This window comes from Octopus sinensis, linkage group LG4 (genome assembly GCF_006345805.1).
Source record: "Octopus sinensis linkage group LG4, ASM634580v1, whole genome shotgun sequence".
NCBI classification, from domain to species: domain Eukaryota; kingdom Metazoa; phylum Mollusca; class Cephalopoda; order Octopoda; family Octopodidae; genus Octopus; species Octopus sinensis.
This window is the reverse complement of record NC_043000.1, coordinates 83,691,747-83,716,293: the sequence shown is the minus strand read 5'-3', so window position 1 is coordinate 83,716,293 and position 24,547 is coordinate 83,691,747. Positions and strand designations below refer to the sequence as shown.

At 36.8% G+C, this 24,547-nt stretch overlaps 1 protein-coding gene across 2 annotated transcripts in view; it reads left to right on the top strand.

Moving 5' to 3' along the window:
- Positions 1–24,547, top strand: part of LOC115210521 (protein broad-minded) — a 247,424-nt gene that overhangs the window by 176,573 nt on the left and 46,304 nt on the right. For both annotated transcript variants that reach the window (XM_036502208.1, XM_036502209.1), the window contains exons 21-22: positions 3,875–3,993; positions 18,992–19,111. In XM_036502208.1, coding sequence (XP_036358101.1) covers positions 3,875–3,993; positions 18,992–19,111 — 239 coding nt within the window. The remainder of the gene's footprint in view (positions 1–3,874; positions 3,994–18,991; positions 19,112–24,547) is intronic.

Sequence of the window (24,547 nt, the reverse complement as noted above, 5' to 3'; positions counted from 1 at the left end):
GTGCTACTGCACGCTGCTGTGTATAGTAGAGAACTGTGAATTTGATAGCTGTTTGGTTAGCTGAATTACTGAGTTCAAATCTTTCGACAAGTACTGACTTGGTTTTAGCTACCCCATCTGAAAAGTCTTTAAGTATTATTTCTCCTGCAACCCAGCTTAACAAATTGTACATCAATCAATCACCAACAGTATTGAGAGAGAGAGAGAGAGAGAGAGGACAATGATATTGTCAGTTTCAGCCATTTAATCTGGATAGTCAAAGCACAATGAATATAAGTTGCATTAGCTACAACAATCAGTATCATATTAATTATTCTATATCCAGAGGATAAATATTAATCTAATCTCAAATTTCTGTATCTCATTATATAATTAATGATTGTCGTCAACATGAAATTGCATAGTGTAATTGAAGATACTAGCCAGGGCTGAGTAAATGCAGTTTCAATGCCAACTTATCAATATGGTTACTTAATAATATATAGTAAATTTTAACTACGTAATCACTTGTTTCATCTCTTTCACAATAAACCACATGATTTATGTATATGATTATTTCTTTAGAACAAGTATTTGGTTCGATGAAGCCTTACAGAAATTAGATGACCATATAATGTGATTATTTGATACTAGTCTATAGTACTTCCAACTGCTTTATGTTGGTGTATGAGTGAGAAGAAGGTGGAGGTTGTGTTACACTAAATATTTATGAGCAATAAATAAATCTTTTCCTCATTATTCCAAAATCATTAGTAATAATCAGGCATAACTGTGTGATTAGAAGTTTGCATCCCAGCCACATGGGCCTGGGTTCAGACCCACTACATGGCACCATCATCAAAATGTCTTCTGTTATAACCCTGGACCAACTAAGGCCTTGTGAGTGGACTTGGAAGACAGAAAACGAAAGAAGCCTGTCATATGGTTCAGTGGTTAGAATGTCGAGCTCACCATCATGAGGCAGTGAGTTTGATTCCCAGACCAGGCTGTGTGTTGTGTTCTTGAGCAAGACACTTTATTTCATGTTGCTTGAGTCCACTCAGCTGTAGAAATGAGTTGCAGCATCACTGGTGTCAAGCTGTATTGGCCTTTGCCTTTCCCTTAGATAACATTAGTGGTGTGGAGAGGGGAAGCTGGTATGCATGGGTGACCGCTGGTCTGCCATAAACAACTTTCTAGGTGCAATCCCATGGTCATTTATGATCAAAGGGAGTCAGGGAATCTTTACCCAAATATATGTATATTAGGTTGGCAACTAAATTCCCGCCATTTTTTAAATTTAAATTTTTTAAAAGGTTTAATAAAAATAATAACTAATTAATCAATAATGTATTCATCCTGGTTGTTTACAACTTCTTCCCAACGTTCAACAAGATTTTCAATACCTCGTTGGTAGAAATCACCCAATTTTGACTCGAAAAATTGATCCAACCAAGCTCTCAATTCTGCATCAGTATTGAATGAAACTCCACGCATAGCATTTCAAAGAGATTGAAAGAGGTGGAAATCCATTGGTGCCAAATCAGGAGAGTACGGTAGGTGTGGCAGCACTTCTCAGCCATGTGTTTGAGTGGCTTCCTTGGTCATATTGGCAATATGAGGGTGGGCGTTGTCATGCAGCAGAAGAACTCCATGCTGGCGATTAGGTCTTCTCTCTTGAATAACCATGTTGAGTCATTCCATCTGTTGAACATAGAGTTCTGCATTGACCGTTTGGTTCCATTCAAACAATTCATAATGGATAATCCCTTCCCAGTCCCACCATATGCACAACATCATTTTATGCGAATGAAGATCATGTTTCATGTGCGGTGTCACTTGTTTACTGGGGCTAAGCCATTCCTTACGCTGCTTCATATTGATGTACAAGCACCATTTTTCATTGCCAGTAACAATTCGGTAAAGAAATCATTGCTTGTGTCCATGAGTTGAGTGGTGACGAGCAAGCAAACCAGCAGAGATTGTGGCTCATTGATTTTTGTTGTTGTCACTTAAAGCAAGCAGGACCCATGCTCCATACTTCTGAACCTTTCCCATCGAGTGAAGATGCTTCTCTATAGCAGTGTGGGAGCATTCTATTTTCTCTGCTAGTTCCCTTGTCATTTGATGAGAATTTTCATGCAAAAGTTGGTTTAATCGCTCTTCATTGAACTCAAGTGAACGACCAGAACAAGGTGTGTTTTTGAACTTGGCATACCAATCACAGCTATGGCACCCTCTCCATATACAACGCAAATGTCGCGGGCAGCTTTTGCGGCCTTAGAACCTTGATTAAAAACAAAACAGAGGAGGTCTCGAAAATGCTCATTTTTCTTAACTTGACATTCCATTTTAATGATCTGAAAATAAATAAAAATTAACTAAAATTAACCAGAATAAAAAACAAAATAAATTCAAAAATGATTCAAAAATAGAATTCTCAAAAAAAATAGATTAAAATTTAAAAACGCAATAAATTCCAAAATTTAAAAAAACAGCGGGGACTTAGTTGCCAGTCCATGTATGTATGTATCCAGGCATGTATGTATATGTGTGTGTGTGCATGCGTTACTGTCTCCTTGCATTGATATCACATGCTAGTTGCCACCATAATGCAAGTAGTGTCTTTCATTTCCAATATTCTGTGAAAATCATGTCTGGCCATGGGGATATTACCTTACTTAGAAACAAGGGCATCCATCTGTAGAAAATCTGCCTCAACAAATTCCATCCTATCTATGCAAGCATGGAAAAGTTGACATTAAAATGATGATGGTAGTATATATTTCATCTATAAGTAGCATTTTTAATATGTTATCATCATCATTGTTTAATGCCCATGTTTCCATACATCAGACCGTTTTTTTTCAGGCAGATTTTCTACAGCCAAATGCCCTTCTTGTGGCCAACCCTCATCTTTTTTCAAGCAAAGTAATATTCCCCATGATTAGATATGTTTTCATGGAAGGTTGGAAACAAATGACATGACTTGCTTGATGGTGACACATGTTTACAACAATCATATGATGTCAAAACAAAGAGACAGTAACATACAAACATACATGCATGTGTATGTGTGATGGGCTTCTTTCAGTCTTCATCTCAAATCCACTCACAAAGCTTTGGTCATTCAGGGCTGTAATAGAAGATGCTTGCCCAAGGTGCCATATCTTTCAACATCAATTGAGCTCTTCAGTCATCCATATTTTATCCGCTTTAAACGATTTTTTAATGTGTAGTCAGGATAGGAAGTGGAGAGCCCATAGCCTTTTCTTTGAGTATCTGCGACTGGTGGAAGGAAGGAAAGGAGGAAGTTTATCCTTGGACCACACTCTTGTCAACCAAGTGAAAATACTTCTCTGCCAAATGTTTCCTTTACTTTTACAATTAACCAAGATTCCATAGACTTGTCATCTTTTATCTTTTATTTGTTTCAGTTGTTAGACTGCAGACATGGTGGGGCACTGCCTTGAAGACATTTTGATCAAATGAATCAACCCCAGTCCTTTTTTTTTCTCTTCTTTTTCATCCTAGTACTTATTCCACCAGATTCTTTTGCCAAGCTGCTAAGTTACGGGAATTTAAACACACCAACATCAGTTAAGTGGTGGGGTGGAGGGGACAAACACACACATACACATACACACACACATACACACACATGCATATATTAAAGGCTTCTTTTAGTTTCCTTCTACCAAATCCACTCACAAGGCTTTGGTCGGCCTGAGGCTATAGTAGAAGAGACTTGCACAAGGTGCAATGCAGTAGGGCTGAACCCAGAACCATGTGATTTGGGAAGCAAATGTCTTACTACTAAATAAATAATTCCATGTATGTCCCAGTTAAATGTTGCTTCTCTTTTTCATCTTGTGATGTTTATATATTTTGCTAGGATTTATCAAGAATCTCTTAGAAGACACTTGGACAACATTGGAGTGTGGCACATCTGATATACCACCCACAACCCCTAAACAGTGGAGCACTGATGTCATTGACAGAACTAGTCACAAGGTAATGATACTTAATTCTTTCTATTACTTGCTTCTGTTATTTGATTGTGGCCATGCTGGAGCACCACCTTAAAGAGTTTTATTTAGTTGAAGAAATTGACCCCTGGACTTATTCTTTGTAAGCCTAGTACTTAATCTATCAGTTATGGGACATAAATACACCATCATCAGTTGTCAAGTGATGATGGTGGGGACAAACACAAACACAAAGACACACACATACATACATATATATATATGACTGGCTGTGTGGTAAGTAGCTTGCTTACCAACCACATGGTTCTGGGTTCAGTCCCACTGCATGGCATCTTGAGCAAGTGTCTTCTGTTATAGCCTCGGGCCGACCAAAGCCTTGTGAGTGGATTTGATAGACGGAAACTGAAAGAAGCCCATCGTATATATGTGTATATATATATATATATGTATGTGTGTGTATATGTTTGTGTATCTGTGTTTGTCGCCCCAGCATCGCTTGACAACCGATGCTGGTGTGTTTATGTCCCCGTAACTTAACAGTTTGGCAAAAGAGACTAAGTCCTGGGGTTGATTTGCTTGACTAAAGGTGGTGCTCCAGCAGGGTTGCAGACAAATGACTGAAACAAGTAAAAGAGTAAGAGTAATATATATATATATATATATGATGGGCTTCTTTCAGTTTCTGTCTACCAAATCCACTCACCAGGCTTAGATCAGCCTGAGGCTATAGTAGAAGACACTTGCCCAAGGTGTCACACAGTGGGACTGAACCCAGAACTATGTGGTTGAGATGCAAGCTTCTTATCATACCACCACGCCTGCACCTAAATGTCAATAATAAACTTGACTCAAGGTGGCAAGCTGGCAGAATTGTTAGCTTGCCAGGCAAAATGCTTCACAATATTTTGCTTATCTTTACGTTCTGAGTTCAAATTCCACTGAGATTGACTTTGCCTTTCATACTTTGGGGTCGATAAAGTTGAGGATTTGGGTTGACTTACTCACTCCCCCAAACTTGCTGGCTTTGTGCCAAAATTGGAAATCAATAATATACTTCACAACATTGTCTTCTACTTCAGACAAGAAAATATTGGATGATAATCACACAAAATATTCATCTGCTACTAACATCACTGGTAAGCAAGGCACAGGTGTAGCTGTGTGGTTAAGAAGTTTGCTTCCCAACCACATGGTTTCTGGTTCAGTCCCACACCATGGCAAATTGGGCAAGTGTCTTCTACTCTAGCCCCCCCCCCCCCCCCCAACTCCCAGGTCAACCCAAAGCCTTGCACGTTGATTTGGTAGACAGAAACTGAAAACAGCCTAACACATACACACACACACACACACACATGCATGCACGCACACACCCTATCTGTCTCTCTTTATCTGTCTGTCCGTTTATCCATCTATTTATCTATCTATCAGTCGGTCAACTGTCTGTCTGTCTGTCTCTCTCTCTCCCACACACATTATTATTATTATTGTTTACTATTACCCATGTCTTATTTCTCACTCCATAAGTTCACACACACACTCTATCTACCAGTCAGTTTGTTGGCCTCTCTCTCTCTCTCTCTCTCTATCATATTATTATTATTGCAGCTATTATCCATGTCTTATTTCTCACTCCATAATTTCATGCGCGCATGCATACACATACACATGTGTGTGCATGTTTGCGTGTGTGTGTGTGTGTGTTTGCGCACGTGTGTGTGTTTGTATCTCCTTATCTTGATGTAGCATGATAGTTGTAAATGAATGTCACTGTTACACAAGCAGTGTCATTTCACCTCCAATATTCTGCAAGAACATATTTGGGCATGGGGTAAATAGTACTTTGCTTAGAAACAGGTAAAGGTTGGCAACAGGAAGAGCATCCAGCCATAGAAAATCTGCCTCAATAAACTCATTCTGAGCATGAAAAGTTGACACGAAAACAATGACGATGATGATGATGATGGTAACTTCCACCTCTACCATTACCACAACTATTATTATCATCATCATCATCATCATCATCATCATCATAATGAATACCCAATACTGTCAGTGCTACCATCATTTTCATAATAATCACCTCCACATCAACCACCAACACTATCACCATCACTACCACCATCATCATCAATGCTATACTAAGTTAACTGAGCCAAAGTTCTTTTATTCTTTCATTCTTTTATTTGTTTCAGTCATTTGACTGTGGCCATCCTGGAGCACCACCTTTAGTCAAGCAAATCGACCCTAGGACTTATTCTTTGTAAGCCTAGTACTTATTCTATTGGTCTCTCTTGCCGAACCGCTAAGTGACGGGGATGTAAACACACCAGCATCGGTTGTCAAGCGATGTTGGGGGGACAAACACAGACACACAAACATACATACATATATATATATACGACGGGCTTCTTTCAGTTTCCATCTACCAAATCCACTCACAAGGCTTTGATCGGCCCGAGGCTATAATAGAAGACACTTGCCCATGGTGCCACGCAGTGGGATTGAACCTGGAACCATGTGGTTGGTTCTTATTCTTCTCACTGCATTGTTTCACTTGCAAAGACACTTAGCTTCCAATGGTAATATCTACATCTGTTTTTGTTGTTGTTGTCATCACCGGTATGGTAGTGGTGGTGGTGGTGGTGATAGTCATCATCATCATTGTTGTGGTGATGGTGGTCTTCTTCATTGTTGTAGTAGTGGTGGTAACCATCGTCATTATTGTTGTAGTAGTGGTAGTGGCCATCGTGCTCAATGTCATCATCATTATTATCATCATTGTCTTTGTTGTTGCTTAGCCCCAGTTTAACCTTGGTCAGATATATCCACGATCAAAAACACTCATACCACAGGTACTCTATCTTTTTAACGCAGTCTAGGACCACCATATCCTCATGTGTCCTTTCCTTATTTAAGATAGTTGGATGTTGTTCACAAGCTTGATTGTTATTTCTTCTTCTTCTTCTTCTTCTTCTTCTTCTTCTTCTTCTTCTTCTTCTTCTTCTTCTTCTTCTTCTTCTTCTTCTTCTTCTTCTTCTTCTTCTTCTTCTTCTTCTTCTTCTCTCTTCTTCTTCTCTTCTCTCTTCCTTCTTCTTCTTCTTCTTCTTCTTCTTCCTTCTTCTCTTCTCTCCTCCTCCTCCTCCCCCTCCTCCTCCACCTCTGCCAAGAATTCACAGCATCCTCGAACCCACAAAAAAGACAGAGACAGGCAGAAACAAGGAAAATGCCCCTTGTATTTGAATACTATGCAAATATTCTTTTAAAAACTTTTCATTTAATTTTTCCATAATTTAATTGTTTTTCATACTTACAGTTGAAAAAGTCTCAATGACTGAAACTGGTACTGAAATGTTTTTTATAAAAATATTTTAGCATTTCTACCTTGACTTTTTTCCTATATATATATATATATATATATATATATATACGGAGCAAATAATTCACGAAGAATAATTTGCAAAGATACCATTGACTCTGTTATTATCATTTAAAAATGATAATAACAGAATCAATAATATAGGTGATTGCAGGACCCGCCAAAAAAGCATTAAATAATTGAAGGATTAAAATTAATCAAAAGACATAGTAAGTATGTCTGACTGCTGGAAATAACAGTCAAAACTCTTATTTAAATCCCAAAAATACACTGATAATAACTACAGAAATCAACTGCCCAAAGGTATATGGGCTAAGACATTCTTTCAGCATAGTATTTGGACTCACGTGGACTGGTTTCTGGACTGGCATAATAGCCTAACCTTCCTCAGCACACGTTACCATGATAAAGCGCCCCAACCTGTTGTGTCAAAGTCTGTGCTGCGACTGATTCATTTTGCACTGAAATCATGGCAGCCACCAGTGTGAAAATATATATATAGCACATGATCACGTGACCAACCAGACCATCAGATGTTGCTACACATCGCTGGTCACAATGTGTTCGCATTGTTTTAGCCTTCGAATGATACCACCCCACTGGCTAAGTGAGCAGGCCAACATATATATATATATATATAGAGAGAGAGAGAGGTATGAAAGTTAAGATCCAAGGAAATGATATATGATATATTGTCAATGTAGCAGATGTTGTTTATGTAAGGTAGTATTTAGACATTAACATTAAATGTGTCACACCATTATAGATGTATATAGATTACCACAAGTACTCAAGCCAGCAAGGGAGCCATTCAATAGTGTCACCAGACTTGCTAAAGCAGCAGTCAATTTTTCTCTCATATCACACCCTACCACCTTTTATCTTTTAACTTGTTTCAGTAATTGGACTGTGGCCATGCTGGAGTACTGCCTTGATGAGGTCTTAGTTGAGCAAATTGACACCCAGTACATAACATTTTTTAAAGCCTGGTACTGATTCTATCAGTTTCTTTTGCTGAACTGCTAATTTACAGGGATGTATACAAACCAACACCAGTTGTCAAGCAGTGGTGGATGACAAAGTCACACACACAAATACATATATAACTGTCTGACTGACTGGCATTTCATCAGTTATGACAAGGGTTCCAGTTGATCCGATCAACGGAACAGCTGCTCGTGAAATTAATGTGCATGTGGCTGAGCACTCCACAGACATGTGTACCCTTAATTTAGTTCTCAAGGAGATTCAGCATGACATAAATTGTAGAGTGTGTCTTGCTCAAGAACACTAAGCATTGCTGGGAATTGAACTCATGACTTTATGATTGTGAACCAAATACCCTAACTACCAAGCCACATGCCTTACACATTATATATATATATATATATATATAGAGAGAGAGAGAGGTATGAAAGTTAAGATCCAAGGAAATGATATATGATATATTGTCAATGTAGCAGATGTTGTTTATGTAAGGTAGTATTTAGACATTAACATTAAATGTGTCACACCATTATAGATGTATATAGATTACCACAAGTACTCAAGCCAGCAAGGGAGCCATTCAATAGTGTCACCAGACTTGCTAAAGCAGCAGTCAATTTTTCTCTCATATCACACCCTACCACCTTTTATCTTTTAACTTGTTTCAGTAATTGGACTGTGGCCATGCTGGAGTACTGCCTTGATGAGGTCTTAGTTGAGCAAATTGACACCCAGTACATAACATTTTTTAAAGCCTGGTACTGATTCTATCAGTTTCTTTTGCTGAACTGCTAATTTACAGGGATGTATACAAACCAACACCAGTTGTCAAGCAGTGGTGGATGACAAAGTCACACACACAATACATATATAACTGTCTGACTGACTGGCATTTCATCAGTTATGACAAGGGTTCCAGTTGATCCGATCAACGGAACAGCTGCTCGTGAAATTAATGTGCATGTGGCTGAGCACTCCACAGACATGTGTACCCTTAATTTAGTTCTCAAGGAGATTCAGCATGACATAAATTGTAGAGTGTGTCTTGCTCAAGAACACTAAGCATTGCTGGGAATTGAACTCATGACTTTATGATTGTGAACCAAATACCCTAACTACCAAGCCACATGCCTTACACATTATATATATATATATATATATATATATATATATACATACACACACACTTGTATATATACATATTGCGATCCTAAAACCAAGGTGCCATGTAAAATGCATTGGTGTGAGTGCTGGTGCCATGTAAAAAGCACTGGTGACAGTTGGCATTAGGAAGGGCATCCAGCCGTAGAAGCCTAGCCAAAACAGACTAGGGAACCTCATGCAGCCCCTAACCTTGCCAGTTTCCATCTACCAAAGGTGGGTGAGAAGCAAGTTTCTTATCACACAGCAAAGTCACAAAAAGAAAAGTGTGACATATTATTTCATGATGTGATCTTAGATACATTTATCATCATCATCATCCTCATCATCATCATCATCATTTAACATTCATGTTCCATGCTGGCTTGGGTTGGACTTTATGTCTTTAAAAAAAAGTGGTTTAGAATCATTACTGGGACACACTTTTTATCAAGGTCTGTTCAATGAAGTCTGACTTAGGGCAAAGCAACTATGACTACCACTACTGCTGCCACCACCACCACTGCTTCTACTACTACTGCTACTACTACTACTACTAGTCTTATTATGCAGCCAAGTCTCTTTGCATTATGATTAGTATGCGTTCACCCCATCTTGTTTCATTCAGATAGATTTCCCCCTCATGTTTCCTGGCGGAAATCCAGCAATATCAAATTACTGAGTCTCTAGAGGGACGGAGATAATGGGTGACAGGATTAATCAGAACGTGTGTATATGTGTGTTATGTTGTACATGTATTATAGGTTGTGTATATGTGTGTGTCTGTTCTGTGCAGGTGTGAATGTATGTGTGTGCTGTATTGCATATGTGTTGTATGTTGTGTGCATGTTGCATCTGTTGTGTCTGTTAAGTTTGTGTGTATGTATGTGCATGATTACGTATGGTATGTGTGTGTGTATGTTGTGTGCATGTTTGTGTATGCATGTAAGTTGTCATTGATTAAGTCTATAACATTGCTAAATTCTGTTAAATCCTGTGAAACTAATGATTTTTTTCATCCTGTTGCTTCCTCCTTTCATTTTCATTTCCAATTGAACAATGAAGGGATGAGGAGGAAAATTACACACACACACAGATATATACAGATATATATATATATGCATATATACATATATATATGTATGTATATATATATATATATATATATATATATATATACACACACACAAGTGTATGTATTCTTCATTGCCATTACCCAACATATTGCATTCTGATATAATTCCAAGCTAAGCTCCCTGCATCATCTAACGGTGTGTAGGACATGTTCAGTCCACACACCCCTCCTCCTCCTCTTCCACCTTTATAATCACATGGGTGCACGTTTACATATTCTGTTATATTCAATAATCATTAGTAATTGATGACTGCAGCAGCAGCAGCATCATCAACTATCACCACCACCACTATTTGTGTTACCACCAATACCATCCCCACCACCACCACTACCTGCACTACCACCCACCTTTATTATAACTGACAACACCATCAACATTTTAATCATTACTATTAATATTACCACCTGCACTACAACCAACACCACCACCAACAACAGCAACATTACTACCACAACCATCACTGCTACTATCACCACCACTATCATCACATCCTCCACTATCTCCACCACTACGATTGCCACTACCACAGCTATCATCATCATCATCATCACCAACACCACCACAATACCACCACTGCCACTACACTTCCTTTTTCTTTGTGTTTTATTTTCTAACAAAAGTGAGCTTTTGTGTCTGTTCCAGCAACTTTGGTAGGCGCCATGCCAGACATTAGTCTGAATAACAAATCAAAATTATATGAGGATTTATTAAAATTTATTGCTTATCAACATCAAAGAGGAGGAGAGATCAGTAATGTGGGGGGAACAAAGAAGAGGGTAAGGAAGAGGAATAAATGAGCATTACATCTAGAATATGGAATGGTGTCGTCTGTTACAGTTAAGCCAGTATGGTTGGGGAATCAGTTAGTGCATCAGTTCAATGCTTAGAGTGCTAAAGAGGGGTTTGTGACTATATCTGCCAGGTATAGGAAATCCAAAGAGGGCCTGTGATTATATTTACCAGACTGGGCCTGGAGATCCAAAGAGAGCTTGTGATTATATCTACTAAGCAATGCCTAAAGAACCAATAGGGGTTTATGATCATATCTACAAGGTCCCTCCCTAAAATAGATCCCTTGAATTTTGAGAGGACCTTCATCCTCCCAAGGGCCAAAACAGTCTTTTTCTTCCTAACCAATTTCTCTTGGAGTTCCAGCATGTTAGCACTTTGAAGTAAATGATAAAAAGTAGACCATAATGTTTGCAATTATATCAATAATTCTTTCTACTATAAGCCTGAAATTTTTTTGGAGGGTGCTAGTCAATTTCTTTGATCCCAGAGCTCAGCTGATGCTTATTTTATCAATACCAAAAGGATGAAAAGCAAAGTCAACCTTGGCAGAATTTGAACTCAAAACATAAAGACAGATGAAATGTTGCTAAGCATTTTATCCAACACTGTAATGATTCTGCCAGCTAACTGCCTTTGTAATTATACCTGTAATAGTTGTAAGTATACAATGGTTAAGGAGATAAAGCACTGAATCACATAGTTCAAGTGTGTTGTATCTGTCTCTCAAACATCATCACAAATTTAACCCATATATTTAACTAGTTTTTAAGATGGTAGGTAGTATTTGAGGAAGATTTGGTTGTAATTTTTTGCAAGTGAAGTAACCATGTCATGGCTTCCTTCACATGATTCCTCTTTACATGTCAGAGTATAAAATAAAGTCCTCAGTTAAGTGGAGACATGCTGTAACTGGAAAAATGAATCTGTGGCTCATACTTTTTTGAGTGACTGTGTGTCAGAGGACTGCTACCCAATACAGGTTCATCTGAGACAATCACAACAATATTAACTTCACAAGCACTGGCAATACCATAGAAAATAATCAGTGTTTCTTTATCTTACATGCTCTGAATACACTACAGTGGTTTCTCCTGTCACTTGACGGGTTCTTACAGTCACTGCAGTAGCTGTGACATTCCACTTAAATCACTAACACCTTTTTGAGCAAGCTAATATGATATTGCTTTATACATTTTGTCAACCTGCAAAAAATAGCAGTCAAATCTTTCTCAAATCCCATCGAAGATGATAATAATGGAGAAATAGGAGAAGAAAGGTAGGTAACCACAAAGTAAGTTGAAATAGTTCACTCCCCACTTTCCCAGGTATACTGGTATATTACTGGTGCTTGTTCTCATTCTGTAGTTTCAGTTAGTGTTACTGAAACAGATGAACTGGGTCAAAAATAACCTATTGAATAAAGCAGGTGGTTGACATTTCAAGCTGTAGTTTTTCATTGATGGCTGTACTGCATTAAGTTTTATTAATTAATCACATATTTATTTTATGATACAATAATGAAGTGCCAATCACTCTAAGTGAATGGAAATTGTGGAAGATGTTAGATCCAGGAAGACAAGGGACAAAGTTCTGAAGGACGACTTCAGGACACTGAACTTTTCAGAGGAGATGACAAAGGACCAAGATATCTGGTGCCTTGTTGTACTCAAGAAGACCTATCCACCACAGCAGAAGTGTTAAGGCCTCTCCCAATGATGAAGAGGACTGGCTTGCAAGAGCCATGCGCTGGTGCCATGTAAAAAGCACTCATGCTGATACATGCTGAAAGCACCCAGCATACACTGTAAAGTAGTTGGCATTAGGAAAGGCATCCAGTCATAGAAACCAAACCAAGCTAGACTGGAACTTGGTGCAGCACTCTGGCCTACCAGCTTTGGTCAAACCATCCAACCTGTACCAGTATGTAAAACAGATGTTAAAGAAGGAGGAGAAGGAATCGCTGTTGTCTTTTTTTTTTAAGACATGTATGTCATTGACTGTTATATCTTTCTTCTTTTACCCTTTACTTGTTTCAGTCATTGGACTTTGACCATGCTGGAGCTCTACCTTGGAGGGTTTAGTCAAACAAATCAACCTTAATATTTATGCTTGTTTGTTTTTTTAAATACTTATTCTATTGTTATCACTAAGTTATAAGGACATAAACAAACCAACACTAGTGGTGGGAGGAATAGAATAAGACACACATATATGTATTATGCATGCACACACATACAACAGGTTTCCACACAGCTTCTATCAGCCAAATTGACTTACAAGGCATTAGTCAGCCTGGGGTGGTGGTAGAAGACACTTGTCTAAGGTGCCATGCAGCGGAACTGAAACCCAAACCACGTGGTTGAAAAGCAAACATCCTAACCACACAACCATGCCTACACCTATGCTGTATGAAGGTTTAGTAATCAATTATGTGGTGATATTGTTTCAATAGCTGTAGTCATTCATTGCCACTCATACTGCAATTAGTAGTTATTTGTATTATTTATGCATGTATCTTACAACTGGTGAACACGGTGCAGATGTAGCTATGTGGTAAGTTTACTTCCCAACCACGATTCCAAGTTCAGTCCCACTTCATGGCACCTTGGGCAAGCCTCTTCTACTATAGCCTCAGGCTGGCCAAGGCCTTGTGAGGGAACTTGGTAGACAGAAAGTGAAAGAAGCCAACCCATTGTGTGTATGTGTATATATATATATAAATATATATAATCAAAATAAGCAACAGGGATATCTAGAGGTAATGCAGCACAATCATTTCATGCAACTCCATTTAATTGAAAAATGTAATCATTATATCAATTTAAAATGCAGAGCAATCTTCAGCTGCACAAAGACATAGAATTTAATTAAATTAGAACAGATGGACACATTAGTATAATTATACCTAAAATCTCCAAGATATATATATATATATATACAGAAGTGTGTGTGTGAGTGTGTGTGCGTGTGTGTGTGTGTGTGCGTGTGCGCATGTGTGTGTGTGTGTGTCCTACTACTTTTTGACAACTGGTGTTGGTGTGTTTGCATCTCTGTAACTTAGTGGTTTGGTAAAGAGAAAAAAGATTTTAAAAATATAAGTACTAGGCTTAACAAAATAAGTACCGAAGTAAGTTCATTTGACTAAAATGTTCCCTGAGGTGGTGCCCCAGTACAGCTGCAGTGTAATGACTGAAACAAGTAAATGATAAAAGATAATAGAATTATTGATTACAATACAGTCCATTTAGTCCAAACACTAGTTCATTTTATTTATTATGATAAAAATGATGAGATTATTTGACCATCATAGGTGATATAAATATCACAATAGACACTACGTGATCAGTTTTCTCACTAATAAATATGTACAAATATATATAAGGAACTTCTACACAGTTTCTCTCTACCAATTCCTCTCACGTGGTACTTGGTCAGCCTTGCATTACAGTTGAAGATACTCAAAGTGCTGCAAAGCTGCATTCAACCTGGGACCTTGGTAATTATGTTGCTGTTACAAAGACCAGATAAAAGCTCCTTCATTTATTTACTTTTTATTTGTTTTATACATAAAGCGATTGTTTAACATAGTTCAGTCCCATGCTGAAAGTATTCTGACCATGACCATTCATAATGGTGCCCCAGCATGGCCATAGCCTATTGGTTGAAACCAATAACAGAACCCTGTCTAATTTTTAAGTTTTGTGCGTCTAAGACTACATTATCCAGTATGTTCTCCTCTTTTTAAATATGCAGTGTGATGGGAATTTGGTTGCTATTTCTAACAGATTGACTGACCACATAGAGCAGGCATGGGCAACCATTTTTGAGAAGTGGACCACATGAGACATAGTTCATCATCAATACACTGCTAAAAAAATTTAAGGTAACTTTTTGTTAGGCATACCATTCAGAAAGTCCTGCAGGCTGCAGATTGCCCATGACAGGCAAAAATTTCCTCTTTCCTCTAAAGTAGACATTACAAGGGATTGAACCTGAGACTATCCATATACTTTCTCAATTTTAGAAAATAATATTTCTAATCAATGAAAAAAATGTATATTAGTTTCATATTTTGAAGTTCAAGACAGATTTTCATTCCATAGTTTGGAATCAAAATATTCTCTATGTATTTGTCTAAGAGTATAACTGGTTATTACTGTTACTAATTAGCTCAAACTTGGTTCAGACTTCTATCAACATATCAAGGACAGAATGCATGGCAACAGACACATCTAATCTGGACCTCAACTTTATGATATACAGCAAACCAGTAAAGCAAGTTTCTGAATTCATCTACCTTGGATACAAACTCTCTTTGTAAAACAATGGAATGATAGCTGTGAAACATGGAATTGAATTTGGTTTGGCAGCCTTTAGTAAGAACAAAATTGTGCTTACTTCAAAACAAATCCCAACCCACACAAAATCAAGCATCTACAATATCTTTACTCCTCCAGTAGTTTTATATTGTCAAGAATGTGCTAACAGGATCTTTGTTGTCCTAAAGGAACTGGAAATCTTTCAGAAACATGTAATGCAACACCAAACTCTCAGGCCATGTCAGAATTGAAGATCTAAGGCAAATAACCAAATTACCATTAATCTCTGTCATTGAAAATAAAGTATTCAAACTATTTGGCTACACTAAGTGAATGGTTGGTGACATCAGCAAGATCTGTTAAGAAGGTACTATTAATGGAAAGAGAAACAGAGGTTGGCAATCTAAGAAATGGAAAGATAACATCACAGCATGGACAGGCCTTGACATAGTTTCTCTGAATGCTCTTGCCAAAGATTGAATACTATAGCAAGAAATATCTCGTGTTGGTGCACATTCTGCCACAGGCAGAGAAAACAGGAAATGATGATGAAGCAGTTTCCTTCAGAATATTACAAGACATCTGCCAAATATAAAAAAAAAATACAAGAAGTTGATTTAAGCTGAAATTTTGTTACCAACCAGCTTACGACCAGCCCTAGTTCTATGATACAATCTTCTTGTTCTAAAATGATCTGAATAAAAACCTTCCATCAAATTTCATGTTTATTTATGTTTCAAGCACCAGCTTAATAATGCCAGACATTTTCCAAAATTCTTCATCATTTTCAAAATAAATTGTAACAAAGGCAGTGTATTTCAATAGAATTACAGTAACAAAAGGGTTTGGTAAATTATCCTCTTTTCATAATGACTAATATAGGCTAACCAATGTTAGATTTATTTTAGTGACAGCAGAAATAGTTTTGATTGTTTTGTTTATTGCAGAGCCAGTCATAGAATGTTGAGAAAAACAAATATAACTGATCTTAAGCACAATAGAGTTACTGTGAATTTTTTGTCAAATGAATGCTGACCTTTTTACTGTTGAAATAAGATGTATCCACTCAAAATTTCATTATCCTTATTTGCGGAAAACAGTTTTATATACCAGTCTATCTTTTGTTGAAGAAAGTCATATTTGAAATTATTTTCGTTAAGAGATATGTCTAGTCTATTGAGAAAACATGACTTGCAGAAAATAAACAATTCTATTTTTGGTAGAAGTATAACATCATTACTGAAATAACCATGAAATTCAGTTTTGCAGTTAAAAGGTTAAAGATGTTTAGCAAACATCAACATACATCAGCAAATAAAAGGCAGCAAGTTGGCAGAAATGTTAGCACACTGGGTGAAATGCTTATCAGTATTTCATCTGTCTTTACGTTCTAAGTTCAAATTCCGCTGAGGTCAGGGTCGATAAATTATGTACCAATTGTGTACTGGGGTAGATCTAATTGACTGGGCCCTTCCCCAAAAATTTCAGGCCTTGTGCCTAAAATAGAAAAGAATAATTTGTTTGATTTCCATAAACGAGACCCCATACTCTTGTTAGATTCATCAGTCCACTGGAGTAACTTTGACTGAGTAAACACACAACAAGGTGTCTCAAAGTACTCTTACAGTGGTTAACCATTTGTATTATGAGCACACATCATCAAAAGAGGGAGATATTCTCCAATAATGAAAAACAACAGCAATCAGATATTCATGTTCAAATCCACCAGATCATATTAGCACCATCATCATCATCATCATCATCATTTAATTTTGCCATCCATGATTGTATGATTTGGACTATTTGGCAGGAGTTAGGCAAGCCAGAGAGCTGCACCAGGTTCCATTATCTGCTTTGGCATAGTTTCTACAGCTGGATGCCCTTCTTAATGCCAACCACTTTACAGGGGTACATTTTATGTGGCACCAACACCAGTGGGGTCGCCAAGTAACTTGCAAGATGAAGACCTCTCAGCTGGGAAAGGGGGTGGAACTGAGGAAGTGAAGAAAGTAGCTTTGTGCTAGGTGAGAGGGTAGAGTATAAGTGAGGGATAGAGATAGGTGTCTTACTGTAGAGAAGATACTTGGCTACCCTAGTATCAAAAGAAAGGAGAGATAGAGTTAGAGAGAAAGATACAGAGACAGCTAGAGTGAGAGAGAGAGAAATAGATGCATCAGGACCTTCTCGTATGTAGCAGATGTATGGTGGCTACTATGAATATGTATGTTAGTGAATTTTGAAGAATTGCTAAGTAACTGTTATGTAGAGCAGTAAAAGAGACTGACTAGTTTTTGCAAGCTGTATATATTTATATCCAATATATCACCAAGATTGGTTGAAGTACCCTGTTTAAGAGTATGTAGTATATCCTTTATGGTATTAAATAATTACCTCCACCTTGGTGGAGGTATTGTTTTCAGTTGTGTTTGTTTGATTGTTTATCTGTGGACAAGATATCTCAAGAACCGTTGGATGGATTCAGATGAAACTTTCAGAGATGTTTCACCTTGTGACTGGCATGAACTGATTAGATTTTGAGATCGAGTCAGTACTGGACACGGATTCTGGATTATTTTACCATTTTTTATACTTAATTTTTGAGAGCAGTCTGGTTAATTTTAGTTTGTGAGAACAGTTGAGTTTATTTCAGATATTCTCATTTAAAAAATCATCTCTGGCTAATCATTGAGAGGACGTTGATATTGCCTTAGTGGAGGTTTATGCTCTCAGAGTGCTCTTGTTTAATATTTGTTTTGATATTTATTTGTTAGGGTAAAGGTGGTGAACTGGCAGAATCGTTAGCACACCAGACAAAATTTATAGCAGCATTCCATCTGTCTTTACATTTTGAGTTCAAATTCTGCCAAAGTTGACATTGCCTTTCATCCTTTTGAGATCAATAAAATAAGTGCCAGTGGAGTATTGGGGTCAACGTAATTGACTTACCCCTCCCCCTAACTTACTGGCCTTGTGCCAAAGTTTGAAACTAAGATAAAGGCAGCAAGCTGACAGGATTGTTAGCACTCTGGGCAAAATGCTTAGCAGCATTTCGTCTATTTTTACTTTCTGAATTTCAATTCCTCCGAGGTTGACTTTGCTTTTCTTCCTTCCAGGATGAATAAAATAAATACCTATTGAGTGCTGGGATCAATGTAATCAACTTATTCTCTCCCCAAAAATTGCTGGCCTTGTGCTAAAATTTGAAACCAGTATTCATTTGTTAGGGTACTCCATTTTATGGTATTTAATATGCATTTTTTTTCTATTTTGCAGAAATTGCGTAACCTAATTTCATTGTTGTTTTGCACGGTACCTACTTTTGAATTGTTGGCTGGAGAAAAGCTTCCAAAAAAGGATCAATATGATTTCCGGGAAATCCCAACAACAATAGCTGTAAGTTAAACTTATATCATGATATATATATCACTAATACCAATATATTTTGATATGTACCACTAATATTGGTGTATATGTTGCTAATCATCATCATCATCATCATCATTTTATGTCTATTTTCCATACTGGCATGGATTGAACAATTTGACAAGAGCTGGCTAGCCAGAAACTGCACCAAGTTCTGCTTTGGCATGGCTTCTACAGTTGGATACCTTTCCTAACACCAACCATTTTGTCTTACATATCTTGAGTGCTTTTTGAATCATGGGATCATGGACCATGCTGTGAGAACACACGGGAATGGCATTTCCTTACTTTTCCAAATATACTCAAATTTAAAATGATCAAATATAACAATATCATTCATTCGGCATGTGTTGAAATATGCCAAAACAATTTAATTCCACACAAATATATGTTGCTATACATTTAATTTATGTGTTAATTCTATTTACTGAAACTTGCAAAAAAGCATATTTTGCTTTAAAGTAGTATCTCTTTGTAGACACAATTGTCAGTAATCATACTGTTTCCATTTCTCTCAGCCAATATTTTTACATTAGCCTTCTTTCAAACTCCAGATAATGCAACATACAGCTGACCATATGAGAAGAACTGTGTCAGAAGATATATTCCAATTTGTTCAAAAGTTTGTTCCTGTGCCTTGTTGCACATCAAGGCAAAAGCTGGCTTGACAGGAAATTGTTTGCATGTAAATGTGAATGGAAATTCCATTTCTTGAGATATATGTGGTATTCTTGGGATTAGTAGTGTTGATCCTGCATAAGGACCAGACACAACCTCACCCTCAATAACATGATCTTGTAAACTGACAATGATGTAGTGTATATCATTGCAATGTCCATTTGTAGCATCTAAATTTCTCAGGAGCATTATGCATCGTTTCTTCTTCAGTTTGAGAATGTATGGTGGAAACCCTGATAGTATAAGTTTGTAGATGAACTCGATTTGGTACAGAGTTTCATTATCAACTGTATCTGAGCTTCTGTATATTTTTAGCTCACCAGGGGTCCTGGTCAACAGAAAATCATTCACAAATTGTGCTGTTTCATTTTTTGGAGTAATGATGGTTCTATTTGCAAGCCACTCAGGGTTTGTGAAGTTATTTTTGAGGTCAGCATATACAAGATAACATAGATCTGAAAGAGTACCATTTTCAAGGCAAAGGTCATTGGGTAGTCTGATTTTGAATTCACCTAGGCTTTGTTAAACAGAAATGCACCATTTCCTACATTAAGAAGGTAATCAGCAAACTCTCTTTCATCAGAATGACTTTCTGTAAGAAGTCTTAGATTGGTTGTCAACTCCACTACCTCCACATGATCACAAAGAAAAGATCTCTTTAGTGTTGCATCAACAATTTGTGATCTGACACCATTATTTTGAAGTAGAATATTCTCCTCTCAAGATACGCTAATGTGTAATAGAAACAGAATCATGTCCACGTCTCCGTGCATATTCAGACATCTGTTTCAGTTGCTTTGCCCTGGTTTCACGTGATTCAGTTGCCCATCTTTCTCTCTGTCGTTATGCCTTTGCTGCTAAATTTTCTTTTCCAGTCGCATATTCATCATCATCATCATCATCATCATCGTTGAAGATATATAAATAAATGCTCGTTAAAAACTATCTTGTTTGGCTTGCTAGAAATGGCAGCGATCACATAGTTATTATTGTGAGGTTTATAGCGTTCCAAGCAGCCATAACAACAAAATCACTTCATTTAAAAAGGAAAAAAAATTATACATATATATTAAAGAATCTTCCTTTTGTCAAAAATATTCATTTAACAAACTCCGGAAACTGATAATATTCTTGAAATTGTTCTCGTATCAAAATTATACAGCTATTTTATGTAATAGCATACATTCATTCAACACAAAATCACTTAAAAATTATAACAGTATATTAAAAAATTTTCATTTTATCAAAAATATTCATTTAACAAACTCCGGAAACTGATAATATTCTTGAAATTGTGTCTCATATCAAGGTTATGTGGCTATTATCAAATTATCATTAATGAAAATAGAGGCAAGCAAGAATGAGAGACTGTTGCAAATAAAAACATAAAATGTTGTCTGCAATTAATTAATAGTGTTTATTATTAAACATTAAAATCTACTCCACAGTAAATGCAATGAATATTTAAATTTATGAAGAATTGGACGCAGTGAATGCAATGAATATTTAAATTTGTGGGAATTTGGAGTTTAAAAAAATTCAGTAAACTTCAGAAATCAAAATTATAGGAAATTTCTTAGAACATGAATTAATAACAATATTTCCAGATGGGCAAGCTTTTAATATTGCTTTCTTTTAATAATTGTTATATATCTAATTAATAAGTAGCTTTCTCCATTACAGTATATATATATATATGTATATATATGTGTATATATATATGTGTGTGTGTGTGTGTATGTATATGTGTGTGTGTACATGTGTGTTTGGTCATCCCCCACCTCTTGACAACCGGTGTTGGTATGTTTATGTCCCCGTAACTTATCAGTTTGACAAAAGAGACCAATAAAATAAGTATCACGCTTTAAAACAATTAAGTACTGGGGTCAATTGATTCAACTATAAAAACACTCTTCAAGGCAGTGCTCCAGCATGGCCACAACCTAATGACGGATGCAAGTAAAATAAAAGATAATATTGGGATATGATGATACATGTCACTATTATTGATATCCATCCATCCATCTGAGAACGTATTGGTTCTTATTCTATTACCAATGCTGTGTATATATTAGGTGTGTGTGTGTGTGTGTGTTTATATCGTCATTGTTGTAACTTCCATTTTTCCATGCTAGCATTGGTCAGATGGATATTGCCGAGGTAGATTTCAATATCTGGATACCCCTTCCTGTCACCAACTCCAAAATAAAGTTATATTTCCTCATGACCAGAAAGACTTTCACAGGAGATTGGAAATAAAAGACACTGTTTGTGTGGAGGTGATGCTCATTTAATAACTATTAAAACATGTCAAGCCGAGGAGATACTAATACACACACACACACGTTAGGCTTCTTTCAGTTTCCATCTACTAAACCCACTAACAAGGCTTTGGTCAGCCAGGAGTTGCAGAAATGCTATTGCTGAAGGTGCCACACAGTGGGACTGAACCCAAAACCATATAGTTGGAAAATAAACTTCTTAACTACACAACTACATATATGGCTATATATCAGATGTCTGTGATTGTACATGTAAATATTAAATATATGTTTATGTGTGTATATATTTGGTGTGTATTAATAGTGTATATGTATTAGATACATATGTTTATATGTGTATGTATTATGTGTGTGAGTTTATATGTGTGTATGTATTAGTTGTCTGTGTTTATATATGTGCATATACTAGATGTCTTTGTTTGTATCTGTAAACATAGTAGGTGTCTGTGTTTAGACATGTGTATATATTAGATGTCTATAGTCGACATCTGTGTTTATATATGTGTATACATTAGATGTCTGTGTCTATATCTGTGTATATATTAGATGTCTGTGTTTATATGCGTACATATAGTAGACATCTGTGTCTATTCATGTATATATATTAGAAGTCTCTATTTATTTCTGCATATATAGTAGATGTCTGTTTATACATGTGTCTGTATTAGATTTCTTTGTTTATGCATGTGTGTTTATGTGTATATTAAAATCTTTGCTTATGTATATATATATATTAGCTGTCTGTTTATATATGTGTTAAGTGTCTGTGTTTATGTGCATATATGCCTGTTTATGTGTGTGTGTATTAGATGTCTTTGTTTATCTGTGTGTATGAGGTGCCTGCATATTGCTTTATTATTATTTTGAAAGTGTTTTCTATATATATATATATATATATACAGAGAGAGAGAGTGAGAGAGAGATGGGTGGAGTAAATAGATATGTAGGTAGGTAGCAAGACATTTCATTCTAATGTTTTGTGTACACATGACAGAACATTTTTATGTCATTATTTCCTGGAGATTTCTGTATTTTAAGGGATGGGGTGTGTTGGTTGGTCTGCTTCACATCCTTTCTTCTCTTGAAGAATGATATTTTTTCCTATGGCATGATTTGAAAGCAGCTCTATGAGCTAAGAAACTAAAGTAAGCAAATATAATGCATTTTCAGTAAGAATTGTGAGGAATAGTTCAAAGTAACACCTTCTAGTGCTGTTTTAAATGAAGCTTTCGGTAGAAATTTTGAGGAAAGTGTTATTTTTTTTTAATATTGTAGTGTATATCTGTAATATATATATATATATACATATATATATATTATACTATATTCAGATATGTTTTTTTCTCTTCATACATTCTTTTCTTTCCATCTGTTTTCTTTCTTCATCTATTCTTTCTGTAGAGGAGCATAGGCTCAAAATGTTAAATACATCTCATTTATATACATTTTCATTTAACATCCATTGTCCATAGTGGCATGAGTTGGATGGTTTTTAACCAGGGCTGGCAAGCTGGAAGGCTGTACAAGACTCTAGTCTAATTTGGTATAATCAGATTTGAAAGTAATTAGTATTGTAATGTGTGTGTGTGTGTGTGTGTGTGTGTGTGTGTGTGTGTGTGTGCATTTCATCATCATCATTTAACATCTACTTTCCATACTGGTATGGTAAGACAATTTGATAGGAACTGGGCAGCTGGGGAGCTGCCCAGGTTCCAGTTGTCTACTTGGCATTGTTTCTATATCTGGATGTCCTTCCTAATGCCAACTATTTCACAGAGTGTAGTAGGTGCTTTTTACATGGCACCAGCATGGGCGCTTTATGTGGCACTAGCACAGGTGCTTTTACATGGCATTGGCACAGCAGCTTTTCATGGCACCAGCAAGTGTTTTTTATGTGACACCAGCACCTATGAGCCCTCAAGAGAAGGACCTCTCATCTGAGAGAGGGACATAGAGGACATACCTGTATGTATAAGATAGTCACAGTTTTACGTAGTTTGATGTGTTTTCTCAAGCACAGCAAACTAACAGAAGTCTCAGTTCCCAGTCATGACCTCTGTGTGACCCAACATCTGAACATCCTTTTCTACCTCTTCATCCCATGTCTTCCTAGGTTTACTCCTTTAACAAGTTCCCTCCACAGTTAGAGATTGGCTCTTTTTTCTGCAGCTGCCCTCATCCATATGCATCTCATGACCATACCAGCACAGTCTTCTCTCTTGCACACTATATTTGATGCTAGTTTTTTCTCTTAAGTCATTTACTCTGCCATACATGCACACTGACATTATCCATCCAGCAGAGGATGCTGACTTCACTTCTATCAAGCCTTTACATGTTCTCTTCATTCATAGCCCATGTTTCACAGCCATGGAACATAGCTGTATGTACTCAAGCATCATACAATTTACCTTTCACTATTAGGGAGAGGCCCTTTGTTACCTAC